The 24,407-nt window shown below is 28.9% G+C and overlaps 1 protein-coding gene across 1 annotated transcript in view; it reads right to left on the bottom strand.

Annotated features, from left to right (window-relative positions):
* The window catches only part of LOC119670714 (rhophilin-2), a 47,267-nt gene that overhangs the window by 12,696 nt on the left and 10,164 nt on the right, over positions 1-24,407 (bottom strand). Inside the window, exons 2-3 of the mRNA XM_038081097.1 lie at positions 1,397-1,513; positions 1,203-1,330 (exon numbers count right to left, since the gene is read on the bottom strand). Coding sequence (XP_037937025.1) covers positions 1,203-1,330; positions 1,397-1,513 — 245 coding nt within the window. The remainder of the gene's footprint in view (positions 1-1,202; positions 1,331-1,396; positions 1,514-24,407) is intronic.

The raw sequence follows: 24,407 nt of genomic DNA, 5'->3' as shown, positions 1-24,407 counted from the left end.
GACTTGCTGTCCATGTCTCGGGACCCAACTCCTGATTGTGTTTTCATTATGAAATGTTACTTTATGGCAACAATTTTAGGGAACTGGTGAAGACCTGTCAGAAATGTTTGACTTGGGTCATGCATATAATATAAAATTTTATTAAACAAGTATTCTGTTACTTGCTTCAACTGATCTCTTTGAATAACCGCATCTTGTTAAAGTAAAAAGTTAAAGAAAATATTTTGTGCATTTTTATAATTATATTTAAAATTATTTTAAACTTAAATATAATTAGAAATCACGTTTCAAAAGATTAATAATATATTCAAGTTAACCTTATATGAAAACTATTTGTAAATGATTTGAAAAGAATGTGGGGACTCGTTATCTCGTATACGAAATGACATACAATAATATATTATATATATTGATATAGTTTGGGTGTCATTAAAAAAGAATTATACTTGTCTTAAATTGAAGAAATAATATGATATATATTTACAATACATTTTTTTAAAACCATTTAATATATTTTAATTTGAATTAGTAAATTCAATTAATTTTTTGTAGACTGAAAATTGAATATGTAACGTTGAAACGATTGATTACTCATTTCTGTGAAATTTGAAGTAATACATCTTTACTTTCTAAAAAAAAATAATACTATTCTATTTTGAAAATATTTATTATATAGGAAATAATATTGTTAAATATTTGAAATATTATCGTCTACATCCACTAAGCTAATAAGGCAATGAGTAAACTACTGAATGTATAAAAATTTTTTCTAACATTCTAAATATCTAAGAACCTCCAAGAAACAAACACGATTTTGCCATTTTAAGCAATTCAAATCAATCCAATCACACTAACTAATCTTAATGATTTCCTTCCATGAATGTCGACTCATGTTAAGTGTGGCCACGTTGCCACGTTGCCACATTGCCACAATAAGAAGTGTGGCTGTTACAATTGCATTGCATGTATCTTTGCCATTTTATGCAGGCGAACGTAGATACAGTATTTTGACCTTTTTAAGGTTCACTTCTAAATTATGGCAAATATAAAATTTTATAGTCTCTAAATCTTTTTTCAGAAATGTGACTTCCTGAAATTGAATGTCAATGTAAACAATGAACTTTTCCGTTATGTATCTTTATTTGTAATAAACTACACAATTTTTTTTTATAAATTTTTGACAATGAATATAGATGACTCACCTATCATTTTGGTAGATTTCTACAGATGAATTTAATTCGGCTAATTGCTCCTTTAACAATTGTAAATTTGAATTAACAAAACTCAATTCCAGAGCTACGGTATCACGTAATTTGCGATTTGTGGTTGCCTGCAAAATAATTAAAAAGATTTTATTACAAAAAATTTTTTATATCAATTATTAAATCAATAATACCTTAAAGAGGTTTTCAGCACCAGCTCGTAATCGTAGTTCTTTATTTATTTCCTGATTTAATTTACAACGTTTACTCTGTAGTTTTCCACGACAAGTGGCAGCACGCGGATCAGAACCCTGAAAAAAAAATATTATATAGGTATTAATATAATTATGCTGAAAGTATTAATCGAATATAATAATACTCGAGAAAGCCCAGATAAGGCTTTTGTTAAAACCTGCAAGGCAGCGAAAATGGTTTTGTTATATAAAATAAGGAAAATGTTAACCGATACTATATATACGTAAAACGATATATATGAAATAGTACCCGGTACATTGTGACCCTATCTCTTATCAATTAAAATAACATAAACACTAAGAAAAATTTGAGCGACATTAACTATATAATAGTGTGTGTGGAAGTATGTAATAGTATAACTTATAGATATTTATTTTCAACCGATATTGGTACATATTACATATATTGTAATATCTGAACTTCATCACAGAAGTGAAATGTTTTCTTTATTCTAGTTCTTTTAAAAATCAGATTAGGTTCTTTGGAATTCTTAGAATTATAATCTACTAATATTGGGGGCTCTGAATTTTATTTTGGTCACTGTGTTAAACTATCTTATAAAACTTTCTAGTGACTCACTGTTTATTACCCATTAGTGATGACTACTTTTTCTAAACGCCACAAGCATTATAATACTAATGTAATATCGTTACTTATTTATTAGGGTTCTCTCTGGTCTTGACTAATTAATTCTACTTACATATTCATTTTACCTATTACTATATTTTCTTGAAAATTCTTACATATATCAAATTTAGAGTAGCGACATTGCGAGTGAAATGAAAAATTTTGCATATGACGTGTGAGGTAATGGTATATTGTTTATTCATAATGAATGGATCACAATGAAGACGAAACACCTATTAAGTTATATAAATTCGTCTAGATAGATTTAGTCCATATCTTTCTTGCGAGGAATAAAGTAGCAAAACGGCAAAAATTCGCCAATTGAGATCAATGGAAACTTATCCACTGTTCTGCCATTGGAACCAACTAATCAACCATAGAGAGTAGGTAGAGCTTAATTTTAGTAGTCGTAATAGTAGCTTTATTTTAACAATATAAATAGATTATATAGTATTTATACAATTTTATATTAACTTTATTTATAAAATCAAATGAAACGATTAGGTTTATTGTTTATAGAATATTAATTTAATGGATTAATAACAAATACATAAGGTATAAGGATATAATCTGTTGGTTATAATAGAGACTCGAGAGCAAGAGGGCACCGCGATTTTAGTAGACTTTTTGTAGTACAACTGAATCCAGCTGAACATAAGACTTTTCGCTTTTCACATCAAGCTCTGATCACTGCTCCTTAAAAAGTTCCTAACAGCATATTAATATAAGACTACTTCCTCTTTATTCAAATTAAAGCCGGTCGGTCACAAAGTATACAAATTAAAGTAGTACTTTCTTTATTATTATTATTATTGTTAGGGGATATGGCACTGCAATCATCGGGTCTATTGTGCCCCCTTCTGGGTTTAGAGTAGGTTTTTAAGTCCTGTTGCGACAATAAAAAGTATTATAGAACCTACTTTACAGAGTTTTATTGCCTCTTCCGTAAGGATATACATTCCTAGGACACTATTTTGTATGTGCATTAGCGCAGAGCATTCTAACAGCACATGTGCAGCCGACTCCTCATTCTTTTCACGGAAACTACAGTTTGCATCCGTATGTATATCCAGTCTCGTAAGGTGGTATTTTAGATCACAATATTCTGTTAGGATTCCTGTGATGATTCTTTTTCTTTTGATAGGTTTGTACAATCCTGATATCTCTTATTGTTATAGGTACCAATTGTTTTAATCCTGGTATATTATCCTAGTAAGTACTTTCTTTAAAGCAAAGATAATATTTTCTCATCTCAAACAGAGTAATCTTATTGCGAAAGTAGAGGTAAGAAGCTTAAGAGGATAAAGAGGTAAAGGTGTTGCGAAAGATTAAGATATTGGGTATCTTATACTTGTTTAATTAAATTTTATTACAATTTTTTATCTTCTTAGTGTCAAAAGCTTAGTGCTTAAAATGGGCCACATCACTTTAAGACTATATTGCTAAATTTTGATTGAATTGGCTTCATTTTAATTGTACTTTTTTTTGTGGATTTAAATTTTTAAGTAGTAAAATCAATATTGTTATTTATTTAAACTGCTGAAAGTAGGTTTCAACAATTGAAATATTACAAAACAAAAAATGTATTTCTTCAAAACCGTAAACAATTTAAAGTCAAACATGGCCAAGAACAACGACAAAAGTAGTAAAAGGTTGTTGACTTTTTGCAATGATTGTTTGAATAGCGATTGCCAGTGGCACAAAACAACAATTCTTCAGTTAACGAAAAGTGCAAATATTGTAAATAAATAAGACATACAACAAAGTAGATACTTTATGTGAGTTAACAGGCAGGGAAAACTGTTGTTTAAATATACAAGCAACAGTAGTAGCAATAGTAGAGTTAAAGGTAGAGTTAAACGCCCAACATAAATTAAAAAATATTTAAAAACTTAATGAAAAGATTCTTTAGAGTAATTGTAAAAACTAAAAAGTTAATTGAAAAGAAAAACTTATTTAGTTATGGCATTACAGGTCTGGAACTTCTTGACCAGCATGAGCAATAAAGTTGTCAGAATATTGAAGAACAATGGACACAAAGACCACTGCAGAACAGTTAAGAACAGAAATAGCAAAACGCTGAATTCATTGCAAAGAACAATAATGCAAAACAGCTTGGGATTGTTGCATACTCACATACTTATTGGAAAAGTTCCTCTAACTACGCCACCATGCTACACACAAAAACCAAGTGGAACTTATTCATGCCGGTGGAATATAACAACGCACATAGAATTCTTGACATGTACTTAAGCAACGAAATGTTGTGGTGACAGTTGGCGGCATAATAATGCTACGTGTTGGCACTAAGTGTCACGTAGCAATTGCCTACAGTAACGTTCGGAATTGTGGTCAACAATGTGTTGTGGTTGCTGTTGGCTTATTTTGTTGATTATTTCAGTGGGCACAATCAGCAATTGAAAAGTTCATGCCCCAAAATAAACACAGGGAGTTGTGAAGTAACTAAGAAGCAGCAAACGTTTTGTTAGAATTGTGTCTAAGCCATTATGTATAATCAACACAAACAATCGGAAATGGAAATGTGTACCCAAACATCATTACTTCACTTTTTGTCTCTCAAATGGGAGCCCATGTTTTGTGTACCTCTGTATGTATCAAGAAAAACTTATCTTAATATGCATGCATGACCCTTATACTTGGTTTTGGTTCTGTGACCGGTAATTTAGAATTTAAATACCGGATATATTTATATTACAAGCACACAAGCACATTTCTATGATAATAGAGCGTACATTTTTCTATTAATTATTTTTAATTGACATTTTTTTCCATTTTTAAGTAATAAAATATTTAACAAGGGTTCTCCTTACATATGCAGCGGCCGTTCTTTGGTGTAAGTAATAAAAATAAATTGGCCAATAAATAATTGACATCAGCAATTTCTTAGTAAGTTGATTGCGTTTACATTTGTTGGGTGCAGACAGAACTTTTATCCTGAACGCCTTTTTTCAATGGAATCGCAACAAATTTATGTGATACAATTTGTTACACATGAATCAAGTGTCAATTCTGCAATCGAAATTAATGGCCAATTCCGCAAGGAGTATCTGTAGACTGAGCTTCACGTTCAAAATGTTAGTAGTAGGGTTAGTTTATGTTTCATATTAAAAGTTTATCAAATCCAATTAAAAATTTTGACAAGGTCTTAATTGGTGTACTTAATGAATTTACTATATATATGTAGACACAATAAATTACAATAAATATTTCATATTTGTCACTCCGAAGTTGTATGACATATGAAATACCTGTCCTTATAATCGTTAATATGGTAAGAAGAAAAGGTTCAGAATACTAGTAATAACAGAGATCAATTCACAAGTAAAAGGCTAAGTAATGCGAATGTTATTTGATACTAGATATTTACATAAAGAGGTTTTCGAACAGAAGTGAAACAACAACAAAAATTTATTTTTTTAAATTATTTTAATTAATTGAATTTTTGGCTGACCATACAGCTGTTTCGAGTATTGCCAAATACCCTTCATCAGTGGTCTTGGAAATAATTCTTGTATTTAATTATTCGTAAATTCGTAAATACTAGATATTCCTTTATAAATTAAAAAAAAAAATAATAATTATTAGTTAAGAACTAATTAACAATAATTATAATTAGTTTTTAATAATTACTTAAAAAGTTAATAAATAGGTACTAGTGTATAGAGAGCAGACAAAAATATATATAGACGAGACCTACATTTTATATTGCGAAATTTTCCATATAATTCTAGAATCAGTAAAAAATTTTAATTATTTGTAGAGTAGTTTTTAAGCAAACAGAAAGAAATCATTAATGGCATTTGCGAATGATCATATAAGAACCAAACTACCATATAACAAGTTGCCATCCAACATAAAGTTAAGTGTCACCAACTAAAGTGGCTCTGTGTTGTGTCAAAAATATTGTAGTCCAGAACTCACATCCTCGTCATGGACGTTTCACCAACTAAAGTGGCTTTGTGACGTGTGAAGAATATTGTAGTCCAGAATTGACATTCTCATCATGGACGGAAAACCGGAGGAACGAAGACCCGTTGGGAACCTTAAATAAACATTTGAGAATAAAGTTTCAGAGATAAAATAAGAAAAATAGTCTTAGGATCATATCCGATAGGTATGCTGTTTTGTCGACCACATTCGTTAAGTTGTCTTATTAAAAAGTTTTGCACAATCATGTGCTTTGTATTATCACAAAATATTGAAGCTACATTGAATCATGTGCTTAAAAATCATTGATTGACAATCAAAAATTGTGCTGAGGTACTGTTAACATTACATTTGCATTAATTCAACCCTTTTTAATAGATGTTTTGTATCGGAGATTAGTGAAATATCGTTTGATGTCGCTAAAAACAATCACATTTTTGAAAACAATCACAACATTGCATTTAAGACGGTTCATGGAGCACATTTCCGCAAAAAGTCAACTATATTCAAAAATATACTTCCACTACCACTTATTCGGTTAATGTAGCACCATGAGACTTTTGGTTTTACCCTAAGTTCAAAAGATCGTAGTGTTTTATTTTCTAAGAGCTAGTACTTCCGTTATTTTCTATTCTATTCCTTACTATTTTTTATTATTATTATTAGGATAAGTGATAGTACACTGCGACCTACAAGTTCTATTGTGCCCTTTAGTCGGATTAGAGTGTTTTTTCAAGTCCGATTTCTTTACTGAATGACAGTAAAGGACCTATCTTTCCTAGCTTTGTATCCCTATGCTTCATGAAATACCCTTCTAAGTGTTTTTTTCCGTTTGTACATCAGTGCCGGGCATTTCTCTAGCACATGTTATGCGGTTTCTCTATCTTCTCTACAGTATCTGCAGTTAGAGTTGCATTGGATTCCTAACTTTTTTGGGTGATTATTCAATCTTCAATGACCGGTTAGTATTCCCGTAATAATACTTAAGTCACTCTTTGTTAGATTCTATTTCTTAAGTACATTCCATTTACTAAGTCTACTCTCTAATTTTCAAACAATGATAATTAAATAAAAGACAAAACAACATCTGTTTCTTAAAGATCTTATCTTTTATGTGTATTTTTTTGCTAAAACTAACAAGGAGTACATTAAATATATAATCATCATATCATTGTAAATATAAAGTGCAAGTCAAAGACTCGTTCCATTACACCTATGTTTATAATTAGAAATGTTATTAAAATCTAATCAGGATGAAAAAATTTCAAATATCTATGAAATATGAAATTTTCTTCTTATGATAGATTTCTACATTTCAACAACTCTGCTTTGTACATTTTCATTTCAAATATAGCAGATAACCTGTGATTATGTGTAATTTAGAGTCACTAGTAAACTAAATCAATATCACATTTATTACCAATTGTTTTTAAGTTAAATTAATGGTATTTCATTTGGTAGAAAGTTACTACCAGTGATGTGCTTCCATCTTCGGTGTAATGCTATATGATTAGATAGTGAAAATAATTAATAGCTGAAGTACTGATATTTTCTGTGGAAGGCAGCTAAAGAAATTTAAACACAATTAAAGCAGCATCCATCACCTTTGCATGTTCTAATTTCTTTAGAGATTATTACATATTGTGTAGCTTAAGCATATATTTATAAGCCTATTATGTAGAAAAAATGTTGTAGATTGATGCTAGTGGCACGGCAGCACCACAGACAAATATGATAAAAGTGCAACACTATCATTTCATCTTGAAAATACTATATGTATGACGTTGATAAATGACGGTTTAGATGAAGTGCGCTTAATTTAAGTAACTCAAAGAATCGATCGATCAAATGCAAAGTATAAAATTGTGTTGCAATATTGCGGCAGTAGATATCAAAAAGTTATCAACACTAACGGAAATGATACCAAGGCAAGTGTTAGGGCAAACGAGTCTTTCAATGCTAAGATGATAAAATCAGAAGAAAAAATCTATTATGTTGAAATGTATGCAAAACTGCAACTTGGAATGCATCTTGCAGTTGAGTGGCGCTGCTTGTTGGCAGTGTTTGTGTTTGTGAAGTATCTTAAGTTTTATATGGTATAGTTAAGGTAGCAAATGTTGCAGCACGTGATTAAAACTACAGGTAGATAGCAGCAATTTTCTTGTTTTTGTAATTTAAGTTTTTCTTCTCCATTGTTTCTTTTCGTTTTTGTATTTTAAGGGCATTTCCGTGAAATCCGTGCTTGCAAATAAGTTAATTAACTTTGTTTGCGCAGATCGCTCGGTTTTCATATGCAATTTTATTCACTAAACTCAATACATAAATTGTTTTTTCCTTCCTTTCGTTTTATTTGCATAAAATTATTAATAAAAAAAAATTCAGTTTATATGCAAACTGAAAATATTATGGATAAAAATAAGGCCTGACAACTGCCAAGAGTGAATTCAATGAAGTATTAAAACCAATAAAAAAGGCGCCTGAAAACAAGAACAAAAAAAAAAAATTGAAAAGTTCTCTGCAACTTGGAGTGCCCGTCAATTGGAATTAATTTTGAGGTTTTTAATTTTCTTAGGCTTTCAAGTCTATTATGAATTTTTTTCTAGTTCATTTTTATTCTTTCAGTAAGAAAGAGTGTAGGTAGTACCGCATGTGTCCTAGGTTGCTGGTGGTCTTGCCGCAAAATCTGACAAGGCGCTGTGCAATCTGAGTTTTGTTGTGCTGCACCTTAGCAGGAATATAATTGGACTGATAATTTTTTTTTTTTTATTTTTAAGAACTTGGTGAAGTTATCACGGCTGCTGTTATGTTTCACTTTTTGTGCTATTACTTTTGAACTTAATTTATTTTTTTTTTTAAACAAAGTTGTTAAACTGTTAAAATTATAAGCGTTTTATAGTTATTAAGCACAAATATTGTCTACTGCAAATAAATAAATGAGCTTAAAGAAGAGAGGGGACAATTTTTAAGACTTTATACAGAGTGATTATTATAATTTTTAAAAATTATTTAGAGCATCTACCTCTAGTTATTATTAGTTATTTGTATTCTCTTCAAATAATAAATTTCTATCAATTAATGTTTTTAAAATGTGCTGAATATGTCAGAGAGTATTTAAAAGCGCCTAAAGTCATAAAAACTTGTTAAATACATCATTAATAGAGCGCAGTTCAAAATCGGAATAAGAACACATTCCCAGAAATTTCCATTCTTCTTAGTTGTTTACTTAGGTTAGGTTAGGTTATACCGGCGATCCCAGGGGGATCCACTTAGGCGTATAAGCCCATTGTGATACCGTATTATTTAGAACCCATGGGCTAAAACCATCCAGAACCTTTAATATAGTTTATGATGCTATATAGAGGGAGGTCTCGAAGTTCGTCAAGATCCTCAAAAAGGAAAGCCCCCAAAAATTTAAGGCGACGCCGTGCATGTTTCGGACAGGAAGAAAGCAGGTGAAAGGCACTTTCGTCATCCTCACCACAACTGCGGCAAAAATGGTTGAACGGTAGATTCAGTCTCCTAGTATGATTACCTAGAATACAATGACCTGTTAGTAAACCTACTACAAGACTGATATCTCTACGGGACATCTCTAAGAGAGATTTCGATTTTCTATTGTTGGTCTGTGGCCACATTGCTTACAGATGCCTGCATATCGCAGAGTCTTCCCATCTTTTGTTAAAAAGTTCGGCACAGGAAGAACTCAAAATCAATTTGCATAATGTCAACGATATGCCCAGATTGGTTAGGTGTTTCGAGTGGTTCCCTGAAGCACCACGTCTGGCTAGCTCGTTTGCTTTACAATTGCCGTTAATATCCCTATGACCGGGAACCCAGATTTAGTTGTTTACTTAAACTCTATAATAAATTAGAAAGTATTTAAAAGTGGTTACAGTTTATAAAAGACTTTATAACTAGATCATTAATAAAATAAAGCTTTAAATCTGAACAATAAGATAGAAGGAATAGATTTAACAATTCACGAGTTAAAATTCCTATTGTTTTTAATTGTTTACTTGAATTTTGTAATATATTAGAGCGTATTTAAAAGAGCACAAGAAGACATTCCCAGAAATTTCAATTCTTCTTAGTTGTTTACTTGAACTCTGTAATAAATTAGAGAGTATTTAAAAATGGTTATAAAAGAAAAAGACTATTTTATAAAAAAGTCTTGATAAACAGATCGTTAATAAAATAAGGCTTAAAATCTGGAGAATAAGATATAAGGAATAGATTTAATATTTCACAAGTTGAAATACCATAGAATATATAACTTTAATTTAAGAAGAACTGTTTGCTTTCTGTTCGTTGTTAGTTGCGAGTACAAAATATCTACAATAATCATAGTCTTCCATTTTGTTGAAATTTAACTACTAACTAATTTCGATTTCTTTAGGAGAAGAATACAAAGTCTGGAGCTTCTGTTACCATTTCATTTCCAAAAATCCCCAAGTGAGTCATTTTAATCTTCATTTAAGGATTGAAATGTAAGGCTAAATATGTTCAATTCAATAAGGATCGGTTGCCAGCACAAAATAGTAACTATGTAGGCAATGGACCTATTTTTAGGAAGCTAACCAACTGTTAATTTATATTTCAATTTTAATTTTTATCTCAATTTCTATTCTACGACCTGTTTGTTGAGGATCTTTTTAGGCGTTTCAACCAGCAAGGTGATAACTAGCTCAGATCTATAACCTGACTTTAGTTAAGTAACTTACTTACTTACTTAGTTGGCCATTACAGACATGTGTCATCCTTGGCCGCGTCGAGTAGCCTCCGCCAGTCAGCCCGATTAGTTAGTTAGTTAAGTAAGTAACTTCTTAGTTAAGTAACATTACTTGTAACATAAATTAACAAATATGTTGTTAGTCAATGTGACTAGTTGTTGTTAATTTAGACTTTGCTGTTTGTTTAAATATAATAAAAAAATCTGTTTTAATTTTTATTTTAATTTATATCTCTATTTCTATTATTCTAACCTTTTCTAAGTGATTGAGTTTTGAGAAAAAAATATAAAACGGGTAAAAAAGTGACTATTGTATTTATTCAAAATTTAAAGTTAAGAAACTAAATGAGTTTATAAAGAAAATTATACATAGTTGTTAATACCATATAACAACTCGATTCAGATAAGTGAGTATATAATGCTATAACACTGCTTATCGATATTCACAGAGTCTCAAATGGTAGGAATAGAGAGGTTTTAATGAGCATTTCTAATTTAGATAAGCAGATGTAAATTTTAAGGTCTCAATTTATGAATATTCGCAAATCCATTAAAGTGTAAAACAATATATAAAAGTAGGTTCTAAATGTTTTGTAATTAATTTCACGAACATATCTGTTTTATCATTAGTAATAATAATGTAGCAATAATAATTATTCAAAAAAGGCATAAAATTCATTTTTAATTAATTTTATATGCGTTTTAGTAAATATTTCTTTCGGTAATAACTTTAAAAATATTTCACAATATATATATGCCTAATTATTTTTTAAAAATTAAGAAAAATAAAAATATGAGTTATATGACTTTAAAACATTATACTCGTATTTAAAATTAAATTCCCAAATGAGATGTACGCATGCGTACAACATACTAATTGAGTTAACTGGAAACGTATTGCATTTGCAATGGCAATAGAATCGTACTCGTAATTGCTGTATCGAAAATGAAGGTCAGTAAGACTTATAAGCCATTAGCCGAAATTGAGTGTGAACATGTTAAATTGTCAGTTGAGGCCCGACTTTAAAAATAGACAAAATTTACATATGTAGACATATGAATATGTATGTATTACAGAACAATAATATTAATACTTCAAAATATTTAAGGTACTTGAACGTTTTGGTTTTTGTTTTTTTTTTGTGAATAAATACATTGTAGAGTTATGAGTATAAACGGAAATGGATTTTTAATGGCAGACATCACATTGAGTGGCTTCAGCCACTAAAACAGTTCATTGCTCACAGGTATTTAAAATTTATCACAAGTATGCACGAGCCTTATATTAAGTATTGAATATTATATCCCAATTATGACAGAATATGAAATAAGTTTATTACAGACACGTACGACCATTACGCGATCCATGGCACAACAAAAACTTAATAGTTTTTGGATTAAATTATACCCGTAGTAGACAAAAAACCGTTTAATTAATGTCTAATTTAATACGCTTCAACGAAACAAAAAATATTGAAAAAAATGAAAAAAAAACAATTATGAAAATAATAAATAAATAATAATTAATTTGTTTATTACATGTTTTTGAAATAAACTTGAAAACAAGCCCATATAGATATTTCAGTATATTAACCTCAATCATTGCGTGGAATTTGTATTTGTTTAAGTTCAAGTTGAAGGCTTGAAGTATTTTTGTATTTCATTTCAGATTATTTGTTTTTTTTTTTGTGTAATAAAAGAATTTTAAAACTTCATACATTATATTATTAGTTAAAAATAAATTTTTATTTTTACATTTTTATATTGTATTTTTATTGTTATAGCCCCACTGCAGCAGTACTAAAAATGCATCTTCACGTAGTTAGTCGCTTTAAGATACTTTTTGCGCAATTTCGTTCTACTCGAAGTCTGCATCTCTGCACTTCTTCGATTCTTAAAATACTTAAAATTCTTGGAATAAAGTTGCGTGTCAACTCATAATGAATTTTTTCCGAAAGTCTATTTTTAACTTCACAAAACGTTGGATTCAATAACAATTTATGACATTGAAGATAATTTACTGATAAAATGCATTGGCTAAAGGTTGTAAAAAAGTTTTTACCTTTACTTAAATGCAGAGTATTGAGTCAAGTATTGTGGGGCATGGGCATAGCTAGGAATAGAAAAAGGGACCATATTCGAAATAATTAATAATTAAAAGGTTATACAAACGAAATAGTCATTTATTCCTTTCAACATCTTCTTATATAAATGACTTAAAAGAATAACACATCTGGAATGGGGTTTCGATTGCTGCAAATGACTACTTACACACACATTCGGACACATTTGTCGTGAAGAAAGGCAGAAGAAGCAGGAACTCTTGCACAACTAACAACTTGAAGACGATTCAAAATGATTTTAGAGAATTATTATAGCAAACGATTTAAATTTGTTTTTTACGGAACAAAATAGAAATGTAACAAAGCTAAGCAGGGCGGCCTGAGTCAATGATCTATTGATCAGATAATGTACGCTCAAACTATAGTTAGTTAATTAGTTGAAGAGGAGGTAGCAATGAATACTCTTCAATTACCTAAGAAAACCATTTTGAATTCACAATTCCTCGTAATTGTGGGTAGAAGACGGTCGAACTAGAAGCAGCCACACATACACTCAAACTATACCCAATGTATGGATAAACAGATAAAAAGTCTGAAACACCAGATGACTTATTTGGAAAAAGGCAAATATCCTGGAAATACTCAATGTCAGGCATAAAAATTGCAAATGCTAAATTTACCCAATATTCTTTGGTTTTTGAATTCAACGAAATCAGATAAGTTACCCTATATTTATTAAAGACAATTATACTGTACAATTCCTGAATAAATTTTTGTATTGATTCTAGTTTACCGAGTTTTATCTCTATATATGATATATATATATATATAATTATATAATAATATATATATATATATGAGATGCTTAGTGCTTATGTAGGAACAAAGCGTCTCTTTCTTTTGTGTTTTATTTTTATGTCGTATCTATGTTTTATGTTTCTCTGTTTCAATGTATTTCCCCCTAACAAAACTTACATATGAGTGTGTTCTCAGTTACGTTAGATGATTATTCAGACTACAGTTTACTCTCAGAAACCTGCTCATTTTTTATTAAATTATACTATATCACAAAAAATTATATACCAATAATGTATACCCAGATTGTTCAGATGTGTGTAAGACACTATCTGCGTTTCTTCGTATAATTGGTTTGTTAATACCTGTGCTCTAAAAAACAGAGAAGGGAAATAATGAACTTTTTCTTGATCTTGTTGAGATGCGATATTCAAAAATAATTAAAGAAGTAATGAACTTTTTCTTGATCTCGTTGAGATGCGATATTCAAAAATAATTAAAGAAGTAATGAACTTTTTCTTGATCTCGTTGAGATGCGATATTCAACAATATGGTATATATAAGATTGTCAACACAAGGAAGTCAAATATTGAACTATATCGGCATCCTTTTAAGAGATGCCTAGCAGCAAAAAAAAACTTTCGTAGATATATAATATAAGTAACAAAATCTAATTATGCAAATTTGGTTGGTACTTTATATTGTGGATTATAGAATTACGCTTATTGTGAAAATCACAATTAAAAATAATTTTATGGACTTACAATCTAAAATGCTTCAATGATTGCATGGAATTAACAAACTTAAGAACTATTATGGGATTACAGTGGATTATGGGTCACTGTAGATTGAATAATCATCCAACAAAGTTGGGAATCCAATCCAACTCAGACTGCAAATTCTGTAGAGAAGAGTAAGAAACCGCATAACACGTTGTAGAGGAGTGACCGGCACTGATGTATAAGCGGAAGAAACACCTAAGAGGGTGTTTCATGGAATAGCGACTTAAGGCCAGGAAAGATAGGCTCTATACTGTTTCTCATTAAAGAAATCGGACTTTAAGAAACACTCTAATCCGACTAGCTCTATTTTATAATAATAATAATATAAATTGGGTTGAAAATAATTAAAAAAAATAAAATATAGCCATTATTTTGATTTAAGCTTGCAATTATACTTTTTAAAAGCAGAAAAATTGCCTCTTAGTGGAAAACTCAGTTGAGTTATATAACAAATGTATATTATATAACACTACATTTTTTTTTAAAATGAACTTAAGTATATTTACGTAAAGTAAAAAACACATAACATTTATTATTGCAAAGTAATTTAAAAATCGATATAAATTTAAATAAACAAAAAAAAGTATATACAACTCTGCTTTTATTATTCCTTTATATAAATTTTACTATTTTTAAAGAAATTCGGTTAACAAATTAGTTAATAAATGTTTAAGTATTATGTTTTACTGTGAATGAATTTTAATTTTTAAATCCACCCACTAATTTAAAACTATTTGCAGCTCACAAGTTGTTTTGGTTGTTATTAAAAACAGTTTTATGTGAAACCAGGTATAATATTTGCAGTGTTGCATTTTAATTTTCAATACTGGCAGATCCACACGATTTCAATGCCAACGACACTGAAGGAAAACAGGCACAAACAGCAAAAAAAAAAAAATTTTAAAAAAATTTCACCAATTTAAAAATTGTGCATGGGTCCAGCCATCCACAAATTGCAATAATTCTCTTCATAACATATTATAAAAACAAATCACGTTGCTTTGTTGACCAGCAATTGTTTACAGTATTTTTAGATTAATTTGTGGGTTTGTTGTTATTGCTATTGTTGTTGTTGCTGTTGCTGTTAGTTGTGTTGCAGCTAAAGTTTTCTGTTGCTGAACGTGTTGCAGTGCAACATTAAATTACACGAGTAAACGAAGCAATTGAAACGAAGTCCACTAAAATCATGACACAATGGTCAATGCACTTTTCTGCTTTCATAGTTAATTTGGCAACCCTAACGTATGAACTGAAAGTGTATTTTATAAAATTAAATGTTTAAAATTGTTAACTGAAGTTGGCAGCTATAAAATGGAAGTTTTGTAAATGAAAATTTAATGTATTATACAAATTGCATCTAAAATCAGGGAAAAAAATGTAAAATATGTAGTGAAAGGGTTTTTCTTAATACACGTGCCTGGGCTGTAATTTTACAAATCTACAATTCGTTTAAGTTTTTCGTGGTGTTCACATTTAGTTTACGCAAGTGAATATTATTGCAATTGACACGCCCATTTGTAAATATAATTTTTATTATTTTCATTTTGTTCAAAAGTTAAACTATGGTATAATTGACTAATAACTTAAACATATAAATCGGAATTTTATGCTCGAATATATAATTCTCGTGTAGTATAAACGGTAGGTAAGTGTGGTTTAGCGCAAAGGCTTAGTGTCAGTGCTGCCAATTTTTGGCACTTGTTTTAATAGTGTTTGAAATTGATTTTTTTTTGGTTGCTTCGATTTGGAAATTTTGATATTTTATGTAATTGTCTACAAAATGTTTATGTGTTTTGCATTGCCAATCGACTTCGATTCAAAGGTCTGTTATAAAAAATTAAATGCATTTGAACTCAATAAATTTTTTCCACTACGTTTGCATGCAAATTATTTTAATTTTTGGTAATTTCGAATGTATTGTTGTTTTGTATGTATGGCAACAATGGCGATTGCACTTGTTATTCCCTTGAAATAATTTTTAAGTCTTGGTAAATTTTATTTTACCGGAATTTTTAAATCCATGAATATATAAAACAAAATTCGATTTCATTGAAATTGTTCGATTGGCATGGGAGGTGAATGTAAAATAGTTATTTGGGTATTTTGCAAAAGAGACTGATACATATTAATGTATGGTTTTGTTAATTATGTATGGCATGGTGTAAACAGTTAAACAGGTCTGGTTTTAAACATTTGCCTTTTATACAAAATATATAAAAATAAAATAATTGAAATTATCTACATAATATTATAACATTTTTGTTATGTATTTTATTTTCTTTTTAATACCTACACGCATCAATTTTCATAAATTGTGGTAATCATCATTAACTGACTTTAATGCATATCGAAATGTTTTAATCATTTTATATTGTGGTTATTTTTTTTTATTACATTTCCTTTTATTTAACTTCGAAAATAATTTGGCTAACATTAATCTTGGCTTTATTTATAAAACGGCTAATCATTTTTTCATCGGTTTTTTTGTCTATTCAGTACACAAAATTGTTTCCGTCCTACACTATTCTCTGTTAATCCTATTAATTCTCTATAAAATTACATTCTTTTGAGACTTTTGACTTTTTTAGGTAATTTAATTCTTCTTTTTATTTTAGTGGTTTTCTTAATCTTTCAACATTCTTTCTCACGCTTTTTAATTATGTCTTACATTCACATAAATATAGAGAAATTAATAAAAGTTTTTTTTGAATGTTATTCGACAATCTATTTAATAATAATAATATAAATATATTTTTGATGTTTAAGTTAGATAAATTTTAGATAGATAAGGAGATATACGCTGTAAAAAAAATTTTATCTTAATATGGTGAAAATATATATTTCACTTTATGTGTTCTCTTAACTATGGTAACTTAGGTAAGTTGGAGTGGCGGCCTTGTGCGTTACCATAGATTAACATTGTTTGAACGTAGTCAAAAGTTCAGTGTACAAACAACGCCTAAAGGCACAATTCCCCCAATCAAATAAAAGAGAACCAGCCTGATAAATATATAAACTTGGTTAAGCCTCTTTTTTGCAAGATGACAGCTCTGTCAGGTCGGTGAGAAAAGGGTTTCCAAAGATTTTAAATATCTTTGTAGGTAATAATGGACATTGACACATTAAGTCTTTGTAGACCTAGACTAATAGCATGTCTTCCTAGTACGCAGTGACCCAACAGCATCAATACTATAGTCTTGAGCAACGTAGCTCAAGCAGCGAAATGATACGTTTCTTCTTCACTTTAGACCTAGTCGTTGTTGAGATCTGACAAAAAGGTTTATCTCCCTAATTTTTTTTAGCTATGTTCAAAAATTTTTTGTTTAAATGCAAGCTTGGCCTTTCACGTAGGATACCAATATATTATAACTAAATGTTAGGGAGCAAAGTGTCTGCCTCATCTGCTCTGCATTCTCGAATTGTTAAAGATGGACTGTAACGGCTATCAAAGATTTAATGACACCTTGATTTCCGAGACGATTACTGTAATAATTCGGTAGTCTAAGGGAAATGCTAAGACCCAGAGTATTAAAAAATATTTTTGAAATAAAAATTTAATTTCGCAGATATATATTTATGCTATACTTGACTGTTCTAATTTTATATTGCATGTGTATTAGACAGTATTTAACTACGAAAACAGGGTCTGAATTCAAATCCAATTAAGGTCTGGCTTAAAAAAAGCTTTAATAAAATATTTGAAAATTTTTTCCGGTTCTGTTTCAAATTTGTAAATACACGTACACTCTAAATTTGCAAAAATGAGTACTACAAGATCTATACTGAGTATTAGTTTTATCTGGTACCTCGCTTTCGATAGATCTATATCTGTATTAAAGTTATAATAATCCCACCATTTTGTGAAGCCTTGAATATTGTATTATTGAGCGATAAGAGCAAACAGAGCACATTTTAAGAAACTCTGGATAAAAGAAAGTTATTTTAGATAGTTCATATTAAATGACCTAAATAAATACCGATAAAATCAGAAATATCATACATTCTCTTTATGAACTACATTTTAATATAGTTGAATATGAAGTTTGGTCCCAAAACTTTATTAATTATTATTTTTTATTTAAGACAAAATTTTATGGTATTATTTTATGATTCAACTGAATATAAAGTTACTAAGCTGTACTTAACTTTTAAATAGTTTGTGATGAAAGGATTGAGGTGAGCTCCTTCACAATTTAAAACTATACTGCCAATTATTAGAATGCATTATATGAGCAGAAAAAATATATGAATCACTCAACTAATTAACTAAGAACATTTGGTCATTTCCTTTGTGTTTTTCATTATACAATTTATGTGAGTTAATTTTAGCAAACCATAATCTATAGTGGAGTGTTAAGTTTTTTAAATAGATTTTATTTAAGCTCTTTTAAATGACTTTGTTATGACTTCATTTAATAATTTATTTTATAGTTTATTATTAAAAAAATACTTAAAAAGCAATTAAAATGCAATTAGTTTTAATTAATACATAATGGAGACGTTTCGAAAAGTAGTGAATTACAACAACAAAAGTTCTTTACAAAACATTAGTACAGAAATTTAACGATTAAAAAAATAAAATATAATTAATTAATTCAATTATTCTACAGCTGGTTTATGATTTCGTTCTAATATAACACAGTAAGCAAATATGTTAATGAACTTTCAGAGAAAATTAACAAAAAAAACTCCAAGTTTGAACATACAAGTTAAGTACGGCTTAGGGTCAATTGGCTAATGAAAGCTGACTCTGAGGTTCAAATTTGGCAGGGCACGAGTTCAACCCTTGGTACTTATAGTCTCAAAAAAATTATTTAAGAATACTTATGGTAAATATAAGAAATAATTTCAAGATCATTGATGTTAGGTATTTAGCAATACTCGAAACAGCTGTAGCTGTAAAGAAATTGCTTTTTTTGGCTGACTAAAAATTCAATTAATTAAAAATTTTTGTTGTTGCAATTCACTACTGTTCGAAACTACTCCATTAAATACAACAGTTTTTATTAAATAAAATAGTCACTACCGTTATATTAACGTTAAAATCAAATTTACTATTAATACATAATTTGAAAAGAATGTAGTTCTATTTAGATTAACAATTCTATTTAAGATTGACAAAGGAAACATAGCATTAAATAATTGTTTATTCATAGAAATGATTTTTTTAAAGCGTTTTTTGTTTTGAGTGAAATATAAATTAATACTATTCGCCAGCTAGAAATTCCACAAAGTCAGGCTCTGAAAAGACTTTTCAATGTACAATGGTACATTAGGTCGAATGACATTCTCAGGGACCTCAAAATTGATCCCATCAAAACATACATAAAGGATAGAGCCCCGAAAAGATTTGCGAAGACTGATAGACTTACCAACACCGCGTTGTCGAATAACAGAATGGTTACAGGCTCCTCGGGGAGGTATGCAGATTTGAGGTCAATTATTGCTTAGTCTGATGAAGTGATAAAAAATAATTCAGTCAAGGCGTAAAGAGGGATTTTGAAAATATCTCGAGTTAAGAAAGAGTAAAAGTGCTCAAGTGTACTGGCTCACATAGCTTTAACATAAGAAGAATATATGCCATATGTTAGGAAATTACTAGCACAGTAAGTGTAGGATATAGTTAATACCAGCTTAAATTGTTCTAATAAACTACAAAAATTATAAAAAATTATTTGAAATTATTTCTGCTATAACAATTTTATATACGACCAACAAAAAATGGTCCACTAACTTTTGTTATCTTTCAAGTTGAATTTTTTCATTGAATGAAAAGTCATCAATTGTAAAAATTTAGTTTAAGACCTTAGCAGAATATAATAGGAAACAAAATAAATCAATAAATGTTCATAAAATAACATTTGTGGTGTGAGTAAAAATTTTCAATTTAAAAGAAAGGTTTAAAAGCACGACTAAAAAATATAAAAAAGATATAAAAATTTATTTTATATATAATAATTGATATACATTTGTAAATGAGTTCACTTGAAAATAAAAAAAAAATTTTTTTGCAATGAAATTTAAAGAAGTAAGTCAAATAAATTGGGTAAATAGCGCGATAACTTTGCGGTACCTCAGTAAACAACTCAATAAGGTAACACAATTTAGGTTTCTTAACAATAAATCTTAATGTCAATTTTTGATGGAAAAATTCTTCTTTTATATTATTGTTCATGTTGGAATCACATTAAAAAAATAAATGTTTTTCACAAAAAAAATATGTTAAAGTTAGAATATTTCTCAATAGGCATAAAAATTCAAACCTTTTTTCCTTAAACATTTATTAATAATTTTGTTTACACTGTCCATCATAACATACCTAAAAAAAGAAAAAAAATAAATTTTATTAACAAATTTATTAACATGATAATATCAGTTATGCTTAACAAAAAAAGAATGACTATTTATATATTTGTTTAATACTCATTAACGCTAAAATGACATATTAACCTTATTATTGGTTTTATCATTTAATGCTTAAGAAATAAAAAATAATAATTAATAAATATGCAAATATGACAAAATGCAAAAATAGGTGAAAGTTCTACTGCTTCTTTATATTATATTTTATTTAAAAACAAAAAGTTTTTTTGAAGCTTCAAACTTGTTTTCAAGTCATTAACTCTATTAACTAAATGAAAAGCAAAAAGAAATAGCTCTTGGCGTTTTTATAGTTTTATCTTAAAAGAAATTTCTAAAGAAAGTATAGTTGAACATATAAGATTTATGTAAATTCTGGGATTTTATATGAAAAGGCCACAATAGATAAAAAAAAGTTTATAGAAATGAAACAGAAGTATTTAGTTGACCCATAGCCCCAACTATAGGTCAGACAAAAAAATATGTCATTAATGACTAGGCTATATATATTTATTTATTGTAGTTCTATATATTAAAATACCTTTTATTTTCAAGTTTAAACTGTTTTATTATTAGCTATATTAAGAATAGATAAATATATTAAAATTCTTTTAATTTTCATGTTTATACTGTTTTATTATTATTTATATTTAGAATAGATAAATAAAAAGATTTACAGATTCTTTTTTTAACAGTGCAATAGAAACTCACGTTTGTTGCTTAAGTCTTTTGTTCTTTATTTACAGTCTTTTACAAACACATTTTTTAAATTTTGTTTTGTTGACTTGTTTTTGTTTTATTAGCCAAAATGAAAAGAAAATAAGTTTTTAACAATTACAAAAAAAAAATGAAATTATTATTAATGAAGTTATTAGAAAGCAATAATAAATTAACTTTAAAAATTTTCTTTTATTGCACTACTGTTAGATAGATAGAATTTTTATTTAAAAAATAATAAATTACAGAAATATTTTATTTTTATTTTCTATTAAATAGTTGATAAAATTGTGCCTAAAACATGTTTTAAAATAACACATTTTTTGATATAAAGAATTCTATAGTAGTGTGCTTTCTTGTACTTCTCTTAATGATACTACTTTCTTTTTAATTTATATAATATTTTTTTTGAATGTGCCTTATTGGTATAATAGCTTCTCTAATAAGTTCTCTTAGAAACTTTAGTCTTATGTTAATGTTATTTTCAGTTTTATGATAGAGTTTTGTTTTTCTAAACTGGGGTATTTCAGCACTACTTAACTGCTTCTCAAAAAACGTTTATATATAACATATCATCTCTTACCGCTATAAAAACTTCTGAAACTGAAACTTTTATGTTTTAATACTAGTACTCTTACTTATTTTCTAATCTATAATCTTATCTTTTATTTATAATATATTGTCAGCTATTATTTAGGAAAGCTAAGAGTTGATATTTGTGATATATTACTATGTAGCCACCTCTGATAGTTCGAAGACGGAGATAGATATCTATTCGAAAGACATTGCCTCTATGTACACACGCTGTCTACCTGATACTTGTAGCGTTTTTCAAGCTGACAGATACGCAGTTGAAGTTGGGCTAGTATAAGGGTAAGTAAGCACCTTTAAATATAATTATTCTGCACACAGTTAGACAGCAATGAATGCAATTACATACCGATTGGTGAAATCAAATATTTTAATGAAAAGTTGCGCCTTCACTACTGAACATTGAGCATCACAAGTTCACATTTCTTTCCTGGATATGTGGATTTTGAAAAAAAGAAACAAATTAGTAGATTAGGTGACCAAAAGAGGGTTTTAAATAGATATAAATGGGATCGACAGTTTAATAAAAAACTACAATAAATGAAGTGTTTAAAAGCGTAGATGAATTCATCATTCCTGTGATAAATGCCTACAAAACTAATAAAGAAGGCTTTGCGGTTGCTTGAACTAAATGTCTTCGATTACATATAAGAACTAATATAGATAAAATAGATTTCTGGGATCTTAAAAATAAACCTGCAGTTTGTGTGCTAATTTGAGTACTAACGGGACATTATGTTATTATATTGATACAAAAACAGTTGTATTTTCTGTCAAACATACTCTCTGAGAGTTGTTATCATAAGAAGAAATCGTCTTAGCATTTTCTATGCCATCATGCAGGACTACAGAAAAAGAGCTTTTAATATCTGTAAGATAAGTTATTCAGTAGGCTGGCAGAGATAGTTAAGTTGAATTTATTGTTTCCGCTTATCTGCATATGAAAGATAGACTAGTTTAACTAGAAGAGCACACGGAGTTATAATGGAAAGAAAAGTTAGTATAGCTACCCTCTGATGACATGTTTAAGTGTATTATAAGCAACAATTGATGTGTCCGAGTAGAAGTCTTAAAAATATCAATATTGTATAGATATATTGATTTATATAAAAGATATACATACTATAAAGTACATTTTGTGTTAATTATAGTGGCTTTCAGCATATTTAATAAAAACTTTGCTTTTAAAAGAAGGCGAAAAAATAAAATAAAAATATATTGATATCATGCTACTTCATTTGCTTGGGGTTATATAATTTCACTTCTCTTAAAAGTTTAACTAAATCTTAGGAAAGCACTTTAATTATCTACATATCTTTGAATTTTAATATTTAGTACTATACTCAAAATACCCACGTAATTAAACTTTAAATATAAAAATATTATAAAAATTATTATCAGATACAGCTATGAAAACTTGAAGCTGTTGCTCCTGTTGTCGTTAGTGAAACATGTTTTCCAACTGACCCAGATGTTCACAGTAAAAAGACCTTTTACCATGTAGTTACACGAATAAGAAAAAAAATCGTTTTAATAGTATTTAAAAGTATTTCAAAGCATTAAAATCAGTTAATAAAAAAATGCATTAATTATGTGGTTTCTTGAAAAATACTTCAATTTGCAATAAATACTACGAGCAAAAAACGATTAGCAAATTCCCCCAAATGCCACGATGCATCTTCATCTTCTTGCCAGTTGCTAGCAAACGTTCTTTTAAGGTGAGCAACTATGCAAAAACGTGGCAGCAACATTTTTTATTTTGGTTTTTGTTTTTGGTATGAATTTTTTTTAAACTATTTTCTTGTTAAATCTCAAATTTTATTAATCTTATTGGAAACCGCTTTTATGGCATTAATAGAAATAACAACATTTGCTGCAATTGCTGCTAACGAAGAGCAACAGCAGCATTTGTCCGCACCACACTGGCTTAGAGTTTCTCGCTTTCTGGTTATTTTTTAGATATTTTATTTGAGTTTTCTCAGTGCATCAGTGCAACAGTGCAACTGGAATGCAGCAATAGCACTTCAAATTTATTTGGTTTTTTTTTTGTGATTTGTTTTTTTTTTCTCTATTTTAAATTGTACTATAAAATTTTTTTGCTAACGTTAGGTCTGGAAAATTATGTGGGTCAGTCAGACACCACTTGTTGTTGGCATAAGTTGCAGTTAGCAACTTGTAAACTGTGACTTCTATACGGCCGTAAATACTCATAGATAAATTGCACCGATAGTGCTTGTTGCATAAACGACTTCGGTATTAAAAAAAACACATTTACCTAGATTCAAATATGGATGGATGTGCGATTGCTGACAGTAGAAATTTGTCAGAATTTGCAGTG

This window comes from Teleopsis dalmanni, chromosome 1 (genome assembly GCF_002237135.1).
Source record: "Teleopsis dalmanni isolate 2A chromosome 1, ASM223713v2, whole genome shotgun sequence".
NCBI lineage: Eukaryota > Metazoa > Arthropoda > Insecta > Diptera > Diopsidae > Teleopsis > Teleopsis dalmanni.
The sequence above is the reverse complement of the archived record's forward strand: the minus strand, read 5'-3'. Positions and strand labels throughout refer to the sequence as shown.